Genomic DNA, 19,561 nt, shown 5'->3' with positions numbered 1-19,561 from the left:
CTTTCTTGTGACCACACAGCTGTTTAGTTCCAATCCTGTAATTTCTCGTCGCATTGTGCATGTGAAAATGCTCTTACTTTCACTATTAAACGTAGCCGTGAGTTCTACAGTCAATTTGTTACGATGTGACTTCACCAAATGTTTTAGTGATCTCCGATCATGATCATTCAAGATTTTTTTTCGACCATATTTCTTCCACAAAGCTGACGGTTCACCACTATCCTTCCAGGTTTTAATAATGTGTTGGACAGTTCTTAACCCAATTCCAGTGATTTCAGCAGTCTCCTTAGTTTTTTTCTTTGCTTGATGCAGGCCAATAATTTGCCCCTTCTGAAACACAGTAACATCTTTTCCACGATCACAGGATACATCTTCCGGCATGGTTGTTTAAGAAATTAGATGCTACACGCTGCATCAGTTAGGGTTAAAGAATTGTTGCCAGCTGAAACATATTAATCAGTGCAATAATGATCCATCATAGGCTCTTAAGTATCTGCTTATTTGAATCCAACAGGGACTTTTTGTTTGGGCCAGGCAGTGTATTTGTCTTAGGTTTGACGTAGGTTTCCTTCTTTCATTGTACATACACAAATACATGGAGAATTGAATGCCCATACTAATCCTCTGGACTGCGACCCAGACTGAACTTTGACTATAGTAGAATGAGGAAGGAAGGATATTTTTGTAGAGCAGTTGGAGAAGGTCATGGACTTATGTAAGCCTATAGAAATTACTTCCTACAATTAATCAAAATGTAAAAATAACAGTCACAGATTTTACCTCCTTATATCTCCTTATCTTTTATACAGTACTGTGTAAACGAGCAAGATGAAAATAAAAATGAAAATGCAAGGAACTTATAGCAAAGTTTAGCTATTGTTTGTGGTTTAAAAAAAGAGGTTCTTTTGTTGTAATAGTTTAAACCATATATTGTGCAAATGTTTTGGTGATGAAACCATTTTATTTGAATCTTAAAGGTACACTCAGCGATTCCTGAGAAACAACGCTGATATTCAAACTCAACTGCCAAAACAAACACACCCCTCCCTTCAGTGCTCCTTTCGAAGCACCGCCCCCCAAATTCATACATGCAAGACGGTTTTACGACACACTCACAACTCTCTTGCTACTAAATCTAACATCACAACAACAGCATATATGGGTTCTGTGAAACATAGCAAAATTAATGTTACCCACTTATCGAGAAAAAAAAGAGCAACTTCTGCATCTGTCTTCAAGCCTTTTACCTATCGGAGGTCTCTCCACCGTTGAAAATCCTCGCTGATGCTGACGTGGCTCATAGTCCTCAACTTATCATAATCCTTCTTTTTTATTTTATATTCATCTGACCTTTTTCTCTTGGTCTGTTTCTCAGCCATTTGTCCTCCTTGGAGTTTAGAATGTTCGCATCAGCCAGATTTGCTGTCGCTCTTCTAATGAATTTCCCTCTCGCTCTCCCCCACCCCCCATCCTGTGCATGCGCAAGAACCACCCCCTGTTGCTGATTGGCTAGAGTAGTGTTGTGTGGATCGGTCTGATCCACTTTATTTTTGTCCCATTTACAGAGCCAGGGCTGTGTACAAATACTATATTTTTTTTCAGCCCACCCACAGAACGGACAGCTAGCAGACTGTGAGGAGATATTTGCAGAATTTGACAAAAAGTGTATTGGATTAGAATCACTGAGTGCACCTTTAAGTGATTCAGAGTGATTCAGATTTACCCTGTACCTTCAGTGTCAGCCTGGGAAAAAAGAGATATGAGCCGAAAAACCACAAACACTGACATATTAACTTTTTGGTTTTAGCTTGATCTTGTGACAGGTTTGATCTTGACAAAAGGCAGTTAGGGAGGGGATTCACTTTATTTGTGCTGATCCAAACTACGTACATTTTCTCTAATCCTGTTTTTTCTCTAATTTTCTGCTTTATCAAATCTGAATGTTAGACCAAGATTAATGCTCTTGTGTATGTGTGTTCGAGTTTTTCTGAGCATGCATTATGGATGCTTGTGTATGACTGTTAGCAATTTCCATTGTCTTTAGGGACAAGTTCATAGAAAATCCATAGAAAAGGACATCTTGGGCAAAATATTCGCTCATATAAAACAAAATCAGAATAATTACACACACTAATTTAATACAATGGGCAATATGCTCCTCCACATGTTGCCTACTCATGTTGGACGTCTGTTGATAAAGAAATGAGAGAGCTATACAGATCATTATTTAAGTCCTTATTCAAAAATGTGAAAGTGGATATTTATAGTAAAAGCGATTTAATTATTGATCTTTTTCTCACCCACAGTTATCATATCACTTCTGAATATATGGATTTGACCACAGGAGTCTCATGGGTTACTTTAAGATGCCTTTATGTGATTTTTGGAGCTTCAAAGGTCTGGTCACCATTCACTTACATTGTATGGACCAGCAGAGATGAGATTCTTTTAAAAATCTTCGTTTGTGCTCTGCAGAAGAAATAGTCATACACATCTGGGATGGCATGATGTTGAGTAAATGAGAGAATTTTTATTTTTGGGTGAGCTATCCCTTTAATTGAGTCTCTTATCTACTTCTGTCCACCTGAACAAACTTTGACAGATGTATCCAGTCGTCTTATGTAAAATTTTAAATCACTACTAAGCTTTTGCAATCATTTGAGAGCAAACCCCTGTTTTTACTTCTTGTCTTGACGCCCTTTCCTCAGGAAGCGCCAGAGAGGACCCAGCCAAGGCGAAGTCTCGTCCATGTGTGGATGGGTGTGCCCTGAGCGCCACTGTCCTGCAATGCCATAACAGCTAGATGTAGTTAGAGAATGTGCTATGTTGTGGTTGATGTAATAATCTCGAGTTATAATCCCGTGTAAATTCCCTCTGGATTACGATCCCATTGTGTTCAAATGGATTTGATGCGCGTCTCTCAGATGGGCTACTCAAATGATGATCGAGAATGAGTGCAGGTGAGTTTTCAAATTTGTTAATGTTGTTTAACAAATGACAAACACACTTCAAACAGGATGATAACGTGATTCAGAGTGACTTTTTATGTGAGTGACAACATATATAAATGTATGAAAGTGTGTGCAATAGAAATTGTACAGAGTTAAAACGGACTAGAGGATTTTCAGGGCTTCAGTTCGCATTCAGTTTTTCTCAGTAAATTGTTCTTTTTTTTTACTGTGTTACTTATGGCTATGTTTAATTATGTTGTATGGACTAATTTATAGTTGGTCTGTTAGTGTCGGTAAGCAAGTAGCTTTGATTAGAGGTTTAATTGTAAATCTTGGATGCGGCTATAAATGTTGTTTGTAGCGCATCATGATCGCAGGGTTACATAAACAATGAAGAACCTCTAAATGTTATTTTATTTAGGTTATTATAAATTTATATGATAAATGTTATTTGCCTCTTAATGTCTTTAAATTTTCTCTTTTGTTTTGCGTCCACAGCTGTCATATAATCCTAAATGGAAGACATTGAAATTCATTGACCTCTTGCGCAAATCTGGAAACATCTTAAAATTATTAAAATGTGCTTTGCTTGTTTTAAATACTGTAGCTAGGGACTCAAAGTCATTTATGTTTATTAGCCAATGAAATAAGCAGTTTTAACCTCAGAGGTCCTGATAAAAATGATATGCTGTATCAGTATCCAATAAGCACCCTGTTTAAAGTCGTAGTTGCCTAAACAGTTACTAATTAAAGTAAATAAATGTATGAATTGGCCAGACAGGAATTATTTGCTTCCATTAGTTGAACCATTTTAAAAACTAACGTTTTATATAAAAGTTATATTGTTATATGTTTTCTGTCTGAAGATCTTTAAATGGGTTTACTTTTACAAAGTAATTAGTTACTGTAATCTAATTACTTTTTAGTCAAAAAGGAGTGTAACATTACAGTTTAAATTCTTGTAATCATATTACAGTTACTGACTTTCAATGAAAGTAATTACTTTTAAGTACATTACTTGCGCTAAAGTAATATGTATAATACATTTAAAATATGAATTTGTACGTCTGTTAGCGTTTCTGTGACAGCTGAAGGGTGTTACAATGAATAAGTAGGAAATAGACATTTTGAATTTGAGCAGAAAACCAAAAACTTTTCTAGGATAAGTGATTTAGAAAGTAACTTAAAAGCAGTGGTGGAAAGTAATGACTCTCGTTACAGTACTTGAGTACATTTTTCTACTTTTTTAAGTATAAATAAACAATAGTACTTTAGCTTGAGTTGATTAAAAATGAAGTATTCAACTTCACTACAGTTATTTTTCACCACAATTATAAAGTACAAAAAAATACATAATATTTCTGAATTTTTGGGAAGAGGAAAGTTCTAAGCGCTATATCTGTTTATAAACTAAAACGTGCTGTGCACGGCACGATGGAAGCCTGCAGGGCACAGCATCATGAGCACAGCAGCTTGCATAAACTGCCACTGGTGTCCTCTCTTCCCTAGCTTCTTCAAGACTTTCTGCCATGTCACTATACAAGAACTGCAATACTGTGATTTTCTGCATATTTCATTTTATTCTGGAAAGGAGCCGTTCATTCAGGTATGAGGGAATCGTCTGAACACGTTTAACCACTGAACAAACTTCACTTGCAGGGCTCCAGACTGCAACTAAAACGGTTGCAAATTCGACCAAAAATAATTGATTGCATCAAAAATCTAGTCGCCATTGGTGACATCGGGGTTGTGTGCGTACATATGCGGTTTCGTCAGATATCATCTTGTGAGTTATTGAATACATCTTTAAAGTGCCAGTGTGTCTCGAGCCGCTTTTCACCCGTTCTGTTTTTGACGAGCACGAGAGAGTCGTGAAAAATTACTAATTTGAACTGGGTCTTTTTCATGAATCATCCGAAAAGAACTGAGGGCTTAAACTCAGGAGCTCAGGTTAGCAGTTTGAATCAGATTCACTTTCTCAGCGAATCAGCCATCAGTGAGCTCACAACTCGGAGTGCGTACATTTCAAAATAAGAGTCCCATGTGTATTTTGGGCTTCTTTATAATTAAAATTCCTGTACTGTGTACCAATTTTTTTTCTTCTGGTAATTATTGATTGGGACTGGAGTAGCACAATAAACTGCATCTGGGATTTCATTCAGTTTGCACTCTTGTAAGTCTCTGTGTCTGGGCCATCCGGTAACAGTAAATATATATATATATATATAATATATATATATATATATATATATATATATATATATATATCAAGCTTTTGACTTGTACACAACCATTACACAAGGTGCAAACATTCATTAATGCTCAAGAAGACAACACACTACTATATATACACTACACTTTATGTAAATGTCTGTAATGTAGATTAAGGTGACCAGATTTCTGAAATGAAAAATGGGGAAATTTCAAGTTCAGTGTTCAATAGGGCATTAAAATTTCATGTTACTTGTTAAAAAAGGGGACAAATCGGATTTTATGTATTTTGACCATGTTGAATGTGGAAATGTGCTGAACTATGCACTGTAAGACATTTTTTGGTTAAATAAATAAAATAAAAAAAGTAACCTGGTTACTAATAAGATTCTATAATAAAATTAAATTAATAAATAATAATTTGAATAAAAATGTCTAGTAAACTAACAATTAGTGGAATTAACTTTTTTTTTTCTTTTTTTTTTTTATTCTTTTTTTTTACATTATTTCAGTGCATTGCCATTGTGCCATTAGTTTACTCAATAAAAGCACAGATTCTTATGTTATCTGAAGAAATTGATCTGGCAAAAATATAAAGTTAACAAATCATAGAAATATTTTTTTTTACAGTGTGGTATATCATGCTCTATTGAATACTAGCCTATGTCTCAATGAAATTCAAACACGGAGGTAAAGTTGATCATTTTTAGTGGTCTTCTGTTTCATCTTCAAAGAGTTAATTATTTTCTATGCTGTACAGATGACACTGTGGTATAAAAGTGAACTAAATAAACATGTATAAACAATGAGGAACTATTGCAGGTGATTCCACAGCACGGGGGTCCTGCCCTTTGAGCATCTTTATCATTTCATGGAATATGGTGAAGAATGTAAACATTTAGCATCAAAAACATCTTTTATCATATGACACAAAGATATTCAATATTGTGTAATAATGTTAATAATAATTATTATAATACTATTTTACCTAACTGTTTGCGTATCTCATATGGACTTGTTTTTCTTAATTACTACCTTTTATTTTGATTGAGTCTGATGTATTGTGAGTGAAAAGGAGCACCATTTGTTTCCCTGCAAGGTGCAAATCTATGCTGTAATATAATGACTTACTGTACATTTCTTTGCAAGTATTAAATTATACATTTTTATTTTTCCATGTTATTAATGTCATATTCTTCTTTGAAATCTATTTGAGGTATAGGTCTATGTTATATGTTCAGGTATATGGTGGGCCGATAGTGCTGATATACACAACACACACTGATTAAAGATACAATTATTGATTTTATTTGTTCATCTGTGGGGATTAATTTGACTACTTTTCACCAGCATGTTATAGTTTGTGCGGTCTGTGCGGGAATTCCCATATTATGAAGGAAACTTTCAATACAATCCTGCGCCAAATTCAGACCCTGCATAAAATACATAACAATATAACTTTATAACATAAATAGCTAGTATGTGCGCCTTACTTTGAAGCTTATAACAATGATTATAATTCTCTTCAATTGCCTGGTCCAGTTCTTAATGGCAAAACTGGCCCGACCAAATAATCAGTGAAGGAAGATGAATGAATTGAAGCTGCTATAGCGAGCAGCCCCCTCTGTTGGTCAGAATAAACAACACATGGTAGGCTTTGCTGCTCGGCTTTCTTGCAATGTAATATTTCACTATGAATGCTGTCTTGAACGCTCGGGAAAAATGGGGACATTTCCGGGGACAGGCCACCAAAAACCGGGACTGTTCCCGGAAAACGGGGATGTCTGGTCACCTAAATGCAGATTCTGAAGAGCAGTACTAAATAAAAAATCCTTTCATCTCTTATATTTATATAAATTATGAAAGGGGTGTGAACATTTATGAGACAAAAGGGAATGCAAACTAATCTTCTCAACAATATATACTGTTTATTAAACCTCAGGTTAATGGGTTATCAGCTGTCTTCCTTTTCTTCGGCTTTCTATCTTGTTTTTGAACAGCAATCTAAATCGAGCAATTCTGTGATTTGGCAACTAAAAACAGCCATTTGGCTCCTTAATGTTTCAGTTTAGGCTCCCAATGGCTCCCAAATAATTTTTTTAGTCTGGAGCTCTGACTTGTTTTTAAGGTAGGCAATGTTTTAACTGTCAAACATTAACTCAGTGTAGTTTGACATACGTGGAAATATCTTGATTACTTGCTACTAAGTCTAAATCAAACTTTTAAAAACCATAGAAAGATAGAATGCCAATAGTGTCGGAAATTAATGGGGACTCGGGGCAAAAATGGCAATAATAAACTTGCTACTATAAAACTTGCTACTATAAGTCTAAATCAAACTTTTAAAAACCATAGAAAGATACAATGCCAATAGTGTCGGAAATTAATGGGGACTCGGGGCAAAAATGGCAATAATATCACCGAAATACAAAATATGGGGGCAACAAGTTCCCGTGTTTACATTTTTTTTTTCTCCCAATTTGGAATGCCCAGTTCCCAATGTGCTTTTAAGTACTCGTGGTCACATAGTGATTCATCTCAGTCCGGGTGGTGGAGGACAAATCCCAGTTGGCTCCACGTCTGAGACCACCAACCCGCGCATCTTATCATGTGGCTTGTTGAGCGCGTTGCCACGGAGACATAGCGCGTGTGGAGGCTTCACGCCATCCACCGCGGCAACCATGGTCAACTCACCACGCGCCCCACCGAGAACGAACCACATTATTGCGACCACGAGGAGGTTACCCCATGTGACTCTACCCTCCCTAGCAACCGGGCCAATTTAGTTGCTTAGGAGACCTGGTTGGAGTCACTCAGCACACCCTGGGACTTTAACTAGTGAACTAGCGAACTCCAGGGGTGATAGCTAGCGTCTTTACCACTGAGCTACCCAGGCCCCCGTTCCCGTGTTTTATTAAAAATATCTGATATAGTTACAATTACATACATTGCGATCTTTAAATTCACATTAAATTCCGTAACCGTTCGCCCCTCTTGTTCAAAACAAACTGTCCTAGCAGGTAACACTCTTGCTCACGGTGCTGTACTGTACTTCCCTTCCCTGTTCTGCTGTTTATCTGTTTAAAAGCCTCACCCGCTAGAGGCCAAAAGTGTGCAAGTGATGGATGTTATATAAAGAAGATATGAGAAATCACAAAATATAATGCAACCAAATGCTACAATTTACTTAATAATAATATGTTAAGCAACCATAATGTTAATTAAGACTTTATTATTACAACTGTAATACAATTATACATACAGAACAATCACTTTTAGTGTTTGAATCAATCATATCTTCAAAAGTTTTACATTTGCCTTATTTTATTCAGTTGGCAAGTTGATAGCAGTTTGCTTAATAATCTCATTCCATATCTGGATAATTGTTGCAATACCATAGAGGATAAATTCCTCCTCTATGATATTGCATTATATTAGTTTTGTACACTATGTTAACTTAATAGCCAAAATACTAGGACATCCGTGAATGAGAATAAACCTGAAATAGGAATGTGTTTCAGTCACAATGCACATTATCTAGTTTAGAGACGATTAAGAGACATTTAGAATGTTCTAAATGGCTATTTCTATTTAAATAAATGTTGTATTCTTAAAATTTTCTGTTTGTCAAGAATCCTCTTGCAGCAATGCAGGTCTTTGGCATTTAGAAGCTGCTAGTTTAGAACCCGTGAGGAGTCTGTTTCTCAAACTAGAGATTGTGATTTACTTGTCTTTTTGTTGTGCATCTGGGCCGTCCACTTTCCTTTCTATCCTGGTTAGAGATTCTTTTTTCAAAACAGTAATTCATGGAATAGCCTTCATCTCTCTAAAACAATAGACTTTAGGAGAAAATAGAATTTCAGGAGAAATGTGTTTCTTTTTGTCTATTTTTGAAACCAAAAATTTGACTTGCAAGTGTAAAGCAACTTATACCTCAGCAAAAAACACTGTATTTTGATTTCTGCATGGTAGCGCAACCATTTTCAATTGTTCTAATAATAAGAACATTTTCTTGAGTATAAAATTAGCACTTTAGATTGCTTTTGTAAGGAATAGGTGACACAGTATATGTTTGCCATCACGGTAAAGCAAAAATGGAATAAATACCACTTAAAACAATTATTTCAAACCATAATAATAATTTGCAATTAATGATTTTGGCAGTATTTTTGATCAATTTAATGCATTTTGGTGAAAGGAAGCATATATTTCTTTCAAGAACAAAAATTTCTTTGTTCTAAAAATGGAAGCATATATTACTATATATAATATAATTTTCATAAAGTAACTTGTAACGTAATTACTTCAGTAGTTTTTTGGCAAACTACTTATTTACTCTTACTTGAGTCATAATATTTCTTAGTACTTCTACTTGTACTGAAGTGAATTATTTCCTCAGTAGCAGTACTTTTAAGTAAAAAAAATCAGTACTCTTTCCACCACTGCTTAAATGTTAATTAATTAGTAATGTGATTACTTTTTAGATGAAGTAATCAATAAAGCAATTTGATTACATTTTAGAGAAGTAATTAGTCATTTTTTGGGGGTTACTTATTTTGAGTAACTTACCCAACACTGATTGGGAACAATTTTGTTTACATTAATGGTCATCACTGTAGCTGATTACTGGATTTTCCAGCAAAATGTTATTGGTAATTGGTAGTTTTGCAGTAAAATATTAACATTTACTTATTATACATTGTGTTCCAGAGTTTCAAGAGCATACCCCAGGCCTCAAAGCACACTTCCAGGCTGTGTTTGTTCAGGGGGCAATGTCAGTCGCCTATGTCTAATCAGGACCTCAAACCAGCTGTTGCACCCAAAGCGAGAAAATTTCCTCTGCATCATCATAGTTCTAACATTTACTTGAATATACTCCACCCTAACAGAAGCCTTAAACCTGCAAACACAAGACAGCATATGACAGAAATGTATAGAAAAATAGTGCTGGACCAGGAGGAGTCAAAAGAGGGGAAGACTGAGAAACTCATACATACGGAAAGGACAGTCCAAAGAGATGAGACAGAACAGGATGCTATTCTGGAACAGGGGGGTGAGTTAGGATGCGGGGATGAGTTGGCAAAGGGAATTGACTTTGATTTGGTGGAGAGTCTACAAGGCGGCACGTCAATGGACTTTCACTATAATTCATGCAGTGAGAGAGTGGTGAATGATAGCAGAGTGGCAGACCAGATCCACATAAAGGAATTAGAAAATATAGCATTGGGATTGACTAAAAATGGTGTATCAACATCACATAAAAATTCCAGTGATGCTAAATTAACCTCTTATACAGTTTACAGACAATTAGCATACACTGATGGAATGTTGACAGACGAAATACTCTATGGCAAAACTTTCATTAAAGGATTCTATCCAAATGGAATGTACCCAAATGGTATAATCACAAGCACAATGTTTTCAAATGAAGAAGACACAGATGGGATGTTCCCAGACATTTGCGATGCAGGTGAGGCATTGGCAGACAAAGATGGACTTTCTGAGTGTGACCTCTTTGAACAAACAGAACCTCCACAAATTACAGAGACAGAAAAGAATGTCAATGGAGATATAATGATGCTTACTATGGAAGAGGTATCAGACAGTTCTGAATTGTCTTCAACTTCCATTGGGGAAGAGGAAGATGAAATGCAAGAGGAAAAAGGGAACACTGAGGAACAAGAAGATGATCATTTTTCAGACAAAAGTTCTTCACAAGATCTCTCGGCAGCCATTGACACTCCAGACAATCCTGCATTAGACAGTTCTGATCTGTCTTCATTTTCCATTGAGGTAGAGGATGATGAAATGCAGGAGGAAAATGAGCAATTTGAGGAACAAGAAGATCATAGTTTGTCCTACAAAAATTCTTCACAGGATCTCTCGTCAACCATTGAACCTCCAGACTATCCCACATCAGATGGTGGAGATGAAAACCTCTTTGAGTCTGGTCAGTCCTGTTTGTTGAGTTCCTCATTTTCTTCATCTCAGCCATTCTTTGTCACAGGAACTAAGACAGTTTTAGATTATGAGGATATAGCAGATGCAAATCACAATTACTGTAACAAAGATTCAGTGGATAAAGGTCACCATGAGAATGATCAGGCTATTCTAAATCATGACCTTTTCAGTGCTCTTTCACTTATTCAACAGCAACCTGACACTAAATGCCAAAGTTTTCTACAGAATCAAGTGAAGGAGAGGATTATTCAAGAAGAAGTTCTAAAGAACCAACTGAGTATGACAACTGACAGTTCAGAACTCACTGGTTTAACAGAAGAACATGTGTATGAAGAGACAGAGCCAAAAATCCAATCAAAAGACTTCCTTCAGAATAGGAAGTACTTTATGACTCGCTCTATTTCTATGGAAACCCCCAGTAAGAAACTTGACCTAGTAAGTAGCCCAGCAACAGGAAATGGCCGGCTTTTGCTACACCCACGCTCCTTCTATACAGATCAGTGTTTCCTTGGTGATAGTCGGCTTGCACTAACTGGCTCATTAGGATGTATTTCACAAGATGTCCACGTCTCAACAGACTTAGCTAAAGTCACTAGAGTAGATATACCACCCCCTTTTGAACTGGCTTCCATCACTAAACGACCAATCAGAAAAAGTTCGCCATCCCTGACAAGTGAAATCGTTGCCTCTTGCAAGAAACCTGATTTTGGGTTTAAACGTTACCTTCTGCCATTACGATTCCTCAGGAAATCTGATCGGAAAAGCATGATGGATAATCGTTCTCTGTCCTCCAGGTCTTCCTCTGAGTCAAGTCCACAAGGGTCGTGCAAACGCCTGGATTTAATCAGTCACAGCATGGGCAGCCCTGAGTTAAAGAGGACCCCAGATTGCACACCACAAATGTCACCCTCTTCCTTTCTCTTCCCAAAAAATAGGCAAAAACCGGGACTCAGCTTAACCCTTAATAATGATTTGACTTCCAGCACCATTTCTATAGTGCCAGATCATTTGTTTCATTCCCTCTTTGAGCCCCTTCCCCTTTCTAAACCTCGATCTTTTTCAACTCCCAATGCTGACTCATCGGAATACGAGAACGTTCAAAATGCTTCTTCTCACTACGAGAATGTGCAGATTCGCCTCCTGAAACCCATCATACAGAGTCAACGAAATCAGAGTTCAACCAGTGACACTGATGGTTATGTGGATATGAGCAGTCTGCCAGGCTTTCAGGGCAAAAGTCAGTCTTCTGAGCAAGAGACAGATAGGTATGAGTCTTTACACTGTAAATACTAACAGTTATCTCAAATTGAAAAAAAACAACAACTAAACTTTAAGCTTAAATTTGTACTATTCTTAGTTTTAATTAAGTTATCGTTACTCTCTTAACCCTAAAGTTGCCATTAATAAAAACATTTAAGCGGTCCTTATTTTTTTATTTTCTCCCCTTTTCTCCCCAATTTGGAATGCCCAATTCCCAATGCGCTCTAAGTCCTTGTGGTGGCATAGTGACTCACCTCAATCCGGGTGGTGGAGGACGAATCCCAGTAGCCACTGCGACTGAGACAGTCAATCCGCACATCTTATCACGTGGCTTGTTGAGTGCGTTACCGTGGAGACATAGCGTGTGTGGAGGCTTTGTGCTATTCTCCGCTGCATCCACGCACAACTCACCACGTGCCCCACCGAGAGCGATAACCACATTATAGCAACCACGAGGAGGTTACCCCATGTGACTCTACCCTCCCTAGCAACCGGGTCAATTTGATTGCTTAGGAGACCTGGCTGGAGTCACTCAGCACGCCCTGGATTCAAACTCACAACTCCAGGGGTGGTAGTCAGTGTCTTTACTGACTGAGCTACCCAGGCCCCCTAAGTGGTCCTTATTAAACATTACTTGAACTGTCATATTTTAGAATCATAATAACTTTGGCTTTGAGTACTACTAACTCAAAATTATCAAGTACAAAATTGCAGCTGTGTGGACTACCCATAAGTCCTTGCACTTAAATAAATTATGTATGTTTGGTCAAAACAAGGCAACTTCTGTAGAAAAATTATTATTGTTATTTAAAAATGTATATCGTTTTTATTCTTATGACTATTGTTGTTGTTTTTTTGTAGATGGTTGATAGTTTTGATTTGTGTGAAGTCACCATTTTGGTTATTAGTGTAACCTCTGGTGAATATGGAGCCTGTTAAATTTAAGCTATTCTTCTTTACTCAATTGTACTGTACAAAAGCGCAGATTTATGTGCACTAAGAAGCACTGAGCAGAATCCAATGTGCCATATGGCTAACCGAGATTCCAGTCATCATTTCCCTTATACTGTATGCTATATGTGCTATAACTCAATTTAAATAATAATAAAATTTTAAAAATAAGACTTTTATTACAAATGAGTTAAATTTACTTGTAACTAGTTAATGTTACTAAAAAAATTAAGTTCACTTTACTTGAGCCAAATAAGTACATTTACTTTTTTTTTTAAAAGCACGCAAACCGATTGCCTTAAAAAATGAAGGTCAACTAGTTAGATTTTAACTTTCTATGACATTTATATATATAATTCAGTCATCTGAGTAAGAGACAAGTATAAATATTTACCTTTAATCCAGTCATATATAATTCATATAATTAATATAAATCTCAGTGTTAGATTAAAAAAAAAAAACTTTGAAACTATAAAGTCTGATTTGTTAGTTTTAGTTAAGAGGAACTAGGCTCACTATGAAGGCTTTTCTGTTCTATTCGTGTCATGAAGTTTGTTGGGCATGGCTTTATGACCATCTTGCATTTCCTCCATTGGACAGGGTTTGTCAAGAAACTGTCTAAAATGTGCATGCATATGAATAGATGTTGACACTTTTGAAATGTAATTATTGACGATATGCATCTTTTTCAATTTATTACAAAATGGCTGAATGTTCTCTTAATTTCTTGTGTCCCTTTATTTTATTTTCTAGATTTACTAAGTAGGCTCGTCACCCTCTTAATCTGTATGTAAACTATATAAGCTATAAAAGTCATTTACTCTTGCACAGGGAAAAACAAAGAAAGGATATTTAAGTTTTTAGTGTGTGTGTGTGTTGATTACACCTTTTCTATGTTAATGGTCTGTTTATTGTGTGTTTGTGTATGTTTTGATTCTACATTTTCTGCATTTCAAGTACCTACACTTTCTGTTCTCCTAATGTGAGGCCAGATGGAACAGTAGGTGTATCTGTAGGTGTGGCTTGTACAAGAGAGAAAAGGACAAAGACATCTGACAAACTGGTGAGCTGTATGTTTGTACAGGAGTGTTTCTCTGTTGTGTGTGGATTGTTAAAGTAAAAAATTCCATAATCATTTGCTCCCCACATGTTGTTCCAAACCTGTATGACTTTCTTTCTTCCATGGAACACAAAAGGAGATGTTAGGCAGATTGACAGCCTCAGTCATCATTAATTTTCACTGTATGGAAACAAGATGCAATGAAAGTGAATGGTGACTGAGACTAATATGCCTAACATCTTTTGTTGTCCATGAAATAAAGAAAGTCATAAGAGTTTGGAACAACATGAGGGGGAGTACATGATGACAGTATTGTAATTTTGGGTGAACTACACCTTCAATGATTAATGTAAATGCCATTCTGTTTCAGACTGTCAGCTGTTCCAGGGCATTCTACAGTGCTAAAGAGCTTTTGGACAGTGAGTCACAGTAAGTCATGCAAAATAATATTGCAAGAATATAAGTATAGTGCCACTTCACCAGTAAAAACAATCAGCATTTGAATAAATTACAGTATGAAACAAACATTGCAATGAAGGAAACATTTTCTTGATGACATTTAAATGTTTGGAAGACATCAGATTGAAATGAAATTTCAACATTCTTTTCCTTTCTTTTAAGGCATGTAAAGACTTTACAACTTCTCTTTCAAGTAGGTTTATTCTTGTATTCAGTTTATTAATTTCATATATTCATAATTCCATGAGCATAGTTCCAGACAAAGCGTCTGATCTGTGGTCATATTATAGTACATTTTCCCCTTAAGGTATTTGAGTTTTAATTACTTATCTTCTCTAAGATGAAAGCTTCTAATGAAAATAGCATTGTATGTTTCTCTTTCTCTATAGACTGTTGAAGCAGATGAGAGGCTGATTACACTATGGACAGAGATACCTGATATTCATACCCTCCACCAAGATATACACACACTACTGGAGGCCCGCATAAAAGAATGGTAAACACTCATCCACAACACACACACACATACATATCCAAAATTTGTCCATCTGTCATATCCTCATTTTGTTTCTATTTGACAACATTAATCAGGGATCAGAATGAGGGGATTGCTGAAATCATCTTGGCAAAGAAGACAGGGTTTTCCATCTTCTCCTCTTACATCAGTCATTATGATGAAAAAGTGAATTATGTGGATCAAATACAAAGCACAGTAAGGGAGTTATTATGTTTTTTTTTTTTTTCTAGACTAAACCAAATCGATGCTTCTTATTGGATATAATCCGTCAACCAGCCACTGCTAAAATGGATCAGAACTACTGTTCAATGTGTTTTAAATGTGTAGTTCACCCCAAAATGAAAATTCTCTCATCATTAATTCAACCTCATGCCATCCCAGATGTGTATGACTTTCTTTCCTCTGTTGAAGATTTTTAGAAGAATATTTCAGCTCTGTTGGTCCATACAATGCAAGTGAATGGTGGCCAGAACTTTGAAGGGCAAAAAAGCATATAAAAGACTCCAGTGGTTAAATCCATGTCTTCAGAAACAATATGATAGGTGTGGGTGAGAAACAGTTCAAAATTTAAGTCCTTTTTTACTATAAATTCTCCCTGCCCAGTAGGTTGCGATGTGCACAAAGAATGCAAATTGCCAAAAACAAAAGAAGAATGTCAAAGTGAAAGTGACCCACAGCTATCATATTCTTCTGAAGATATAGATTTAACAACTGGAGTCATATGGATTACTTTTATGCTGCCTCAATATGCTTTTAGGATCTTCAAAGTTCTGGCCATGATTCACTTGCATTATGAGAGCTAAGATATTTTTCTAAAAATCTTTGTTTGTGTTCAGAAGAAAGAAAGTCATTCACATTTGGGATGGCATGAGAGTGAGTAAATGATAGGAGAATTTACATATCCCTTTTAATGTGCACTTTTAGTGTTTTAATTTGAAAGTTCAGTGTTTGAGTGTATATAATTTTATTTATGCATATATCTGGGTTCTGTACATTACATAGTGTGTCTGTGTTTGTGTCTCAGCTACCAGATGCAGCAACCCTGAAAAAGCAGTTGCTTCAGGTTATTGTGCGCATCCTACAGTACCGTATGCTGCTAACAGGTGATCACCAACTCTACCACATTACCTCTAAAAATGTGTTTTGTTCAGTTTTAACTATCCCTTATGATTTTATCTAATAAAATGTAATTTCATGTAGTTTTTTTATGCCAAGATCAACCCAATCCCAGACCTTTAATCTTTCTGTATATTTGCTTTTTTCTAACAGACTACCTGAATAATCTCTCACCAGACTCAAGAGAATTCCAAAATACACAAGGTAAAGTGCAGCATTATCCATAGACAAAAGCATCTTATCTGTTGACTTTAACCCTTATCTCGGTGTCTTTCTGTAATAAGGAAGCTATTTTTGTTTTTAGTTTGTTTTTGTTTAGTTTTTATCCATTTAAAGGAAAATGCTACTTTCTGTTGTCTATATACAGTTTACTTTAAGTTTTTTGTTAATTCACATACACTACAAATGGCATTCGTTCAGATGTCCCAAAAGAGGACACTGTGGAGTAAGAAACATTTAATGGATTATAACGTGAATACATATAATATTGGCAATACAATAAAATCTAACAGAAAATAAAAACAGAAAAGATCAGATGCCAGATGCCATCTTAAACACTTCAAACTTTTCAGTTCAACTGCTGTGCCCAGGTGTACTTCCCTAATTTTTTATTACAAACTCTCTTTTGGCTGAGTTTTTGTGCTTTGTGTTTTGTGCTTTTGTATGGATAGTATGTGAATAAAGACACAAGGCTTGTTTCTCCCCTCACATGGCCTGACCTGTGTTCTTGTTCATTGAATTTTCTGACTTTTTTCACCATTGACACGCAAGTGCTAGCTTTACAGATCACATACAGAAGTTGTACTACAAATATCTGACGGACTAAGTTGTAAATTTCCATTATGATCTATTTTTATCCGTCATATTAGTATAACTTTCACTGATATTTAATGCTGTCCCGACATAGTCAACATTTCCAATTATAAACGACAATAAGTGGCAAGCATGAGTCTGATGAAACAGGTATTCTATTTAATAATTCTCAGAGTTGGGGAACGTACTTTTAAAAGTGTACTTACGTTATAAATGTTTCTGGATAAGAGTGGCAGAGCACGTCTGGCGATTTCCTTTGCACACACAAGTACGCGTGCAGAGAGCATGCGGGCAGGCGATGGAGTGACAGCGTACTTTGAAAGTGCGAATTAACTGCAAATAATGTAGAATAATTGTAACTATATAGGTAAAGTTTGACAAGACAAACTTTGATGTTGTCTTGAAAAAGACTTTGTCTGAAAGTTTTAAAAAGATTAATAGATAAATAGATTTCTATTGTAACCTAAAGCCATGATATGACATAGCTTGAGTGTGTTTGTTTACATTAGAATTTTTAACAGTTGTATTTTGAATCAACAAGGATGCCGTTGGCCAGTTTGAACATTCTGTCAATGTTGGTCTATGGTATTTTTCAGATTTTCAGCAATGCGAGTCAGAACAAATTGTAGGTTTGTGCTGAGTTTGGTAAATGTAGCTTAAAAGCTCAAAGATAAGTTACAATTGATAATTTTGGTCTTGGTTTAGGGATTTTGGAAAAACCCTAAACAAAGTCTGTAGAATAACAGTATGTTTGCTTTGTCAAATAATAGCAACCTAAGAATGTTGTGCTTGCACTGCCATTAATAACATGGTATTCATTTTGTTTTGTACTGCAGCATTGTTCAATTCTAACAAGGTCATTTTGATTCTGATCTCTCAGTGTGTGTATTGATTTGTTTAAGCAGCAGCATATCTCAGATCCTAGATACTGTAGTTTTTACTCATTTCACTTCTTAAACAGGCCTTTCTGCATTATTTGGGCATTGTGTATCTGTTGTAGGGGAGGGTGTACTCTATATACACTCACTGAGCACTTTATTATGAACACCTGTACACCTACATATGCATGCGATTAACAAATCAGCCAATCGTGTGGCAGCAGTACAATACATAAAATCATGCAGATACGGGTACGGATCTTCAGTTAATGTTCAAATCAACTAAATGGGGAAAAAAATTTGATCCCAGTGATTTTGACCGTGGCATGATTTTTGGTGCCAGACGGGCTGGTTTGAGTATTTCTGTAACTGCTGATCTCTTGGGATTTTCATGCAAAACAGTCTCTAGTGTTTACTTAGAATGGTGCCAAAAACAAAAAACATCCACTGAGTGGCAGTTCTGTGGACAGAAATGTCTTGTTGATGAGAGAGGTCAATGGAGAATGGCCAGACTGGTTCGAGCTGACAGAAAGGCTATGGTAACCTAGATAACCACTCTGTACAATTGTAGTGAGTAGAATAACATCTCTGTGGCAGATCAGGTTCTTAATGTGGAAGGGAGGAAGCGGGGACCGGGTAAACATTGAAACATAAGACTTCTAGTCACACTTTTCAGTGAACAACGTAACGGGGTGCTTTCCAGCACCACATGAAACACACACACTGCTTTTCAGCCAGCTATGTCAAACAAATTAACACACACAGACAGCTTTGTGCGTCTCTCTCTCTAACTGCGGCTCTGGCTCCTCTTTATCTCTCTCCCGGCTGATTGCGGTAATTCTCCCCCAGCCGTACATCCTTATCACTCAGCCATGCCCTGCTCGCCACAATCTCAGAATGCACAACATGTTGAACCTTGAGGTGGATGGGCTACAACAGCAGAAATCCATGTCGGGCACTTTATTAAGACCATAATGTTCCTAATAAAGTGAAGTGCTCAGTGAGTGTAGGTCTAACAGTGCTATGTGCATTTATATTGTAGCTTTTCTCATTAATTTACACATGTCCCTCTCTACTTCTGTCTGTGTTTCTCTTCCATTTCTCCTCAGATGCTTTGGCGGTGGTCTCAGATGTTGCTTATCAAGTCAATGACGGCCTCAAGAATGGAGTGAGTATGTGTGAGTGTGTGTTGGCTTAAAGTACCTTTAGAGAGTCTAAGGTAGGCCATATGTATGTGGAACCAAAGCATTAATGTACGTAACATCACAGTGTAGGGTTGGAAAACTTCCACTTTTTTAAAAGACACTGGAACCAAAATGGTTTCATGACGTTTGGTTACCTTAGTAGTTCTTGAACGTCTGCATGCTTCCTCCAATTTTTAACA

General features: G+C 36.4%; 1 protein-coding gene across 2 annotated transcripts in view; it reads left to right on the top strand.

Moving 5' to 3' along the window:
• The first annotated feature begins 2,734 nt into the window (after nucleotides 1-2,734).
• Nucleotides 2,735-19,561, top strand: part of LOC127446496 (FYVE, RhoGEF and PH domain-containing protein 5-like) — a 30,034-nt gene continuing 13,207 nt past the window's right edge. For both annotated transcript variants that reach the window (XR_007898217.1, XM_051707460.1), the window contains exons 1-10: nucleotides 2,735-2,960; nucleotides 9,873-12,388; nucleotides 14,292-14,397; nucleotides 14,765-14,823; nucleotides 15,016-15,046; nucleotides 15,243-15,349; nucleotides 15,445-15,565; nucleotides 16,395-16,473; nucleotides 16,640-16,690; nucleotides 19,287-19,345. Coding sequence is in view for 1 of the 2 variants with exons in the window: in XM_051707460.1 (XP_051563420.1) it covers nucleotides 9,948-12,388; nucleotides 14,292-14,397; nucleotides 14,765-14,823; nucleotides 15,016-15,046; nucleotides 15,243-15,349; nucleotides 15,445-15,565; nucleotides 16,395-16,473; nucleotides 16,640-16,690; nucleotides 19,287-19,345 (3,054 nt within the window). In the remaining variant the exon portion in view is untranslated. The remainder of the gene's footprint in view (nucleotides 2,961-9,872; nucleotides 12,389-14,291; nucleotides 14,398-14,764; nucleotides 14,824-15,015; nucleotides 15,047-15,242; nucleotides 15,350-15,444; nucleotides 15,566-16,394; nucleotides 16,474-16,639; nucleotides 16,691-19,286; nucleotides 19,346-19,561) is intronic.

Source organism: Myxocyprinus asiaticus, chromosome 9 (assembly GCF_019703515.2).
Source record: "Myxocyprinus asiaticus isolate MX2 ecotype Aquarium Trade chromosome 9, UBuf_Myxa_2, whole genome shotgun sequence".
NCBI lineage: Eukaryota > Metazoa > Chordata > Actinopteri > Cypriniformes > Catostomidae > Myxocyprinus > Myxocyprinus asiaticus.
Note: the sequence above shows the minus strand (reverse complement) of the source record. Positions and strands in the feature narration are given on the sequence as shown.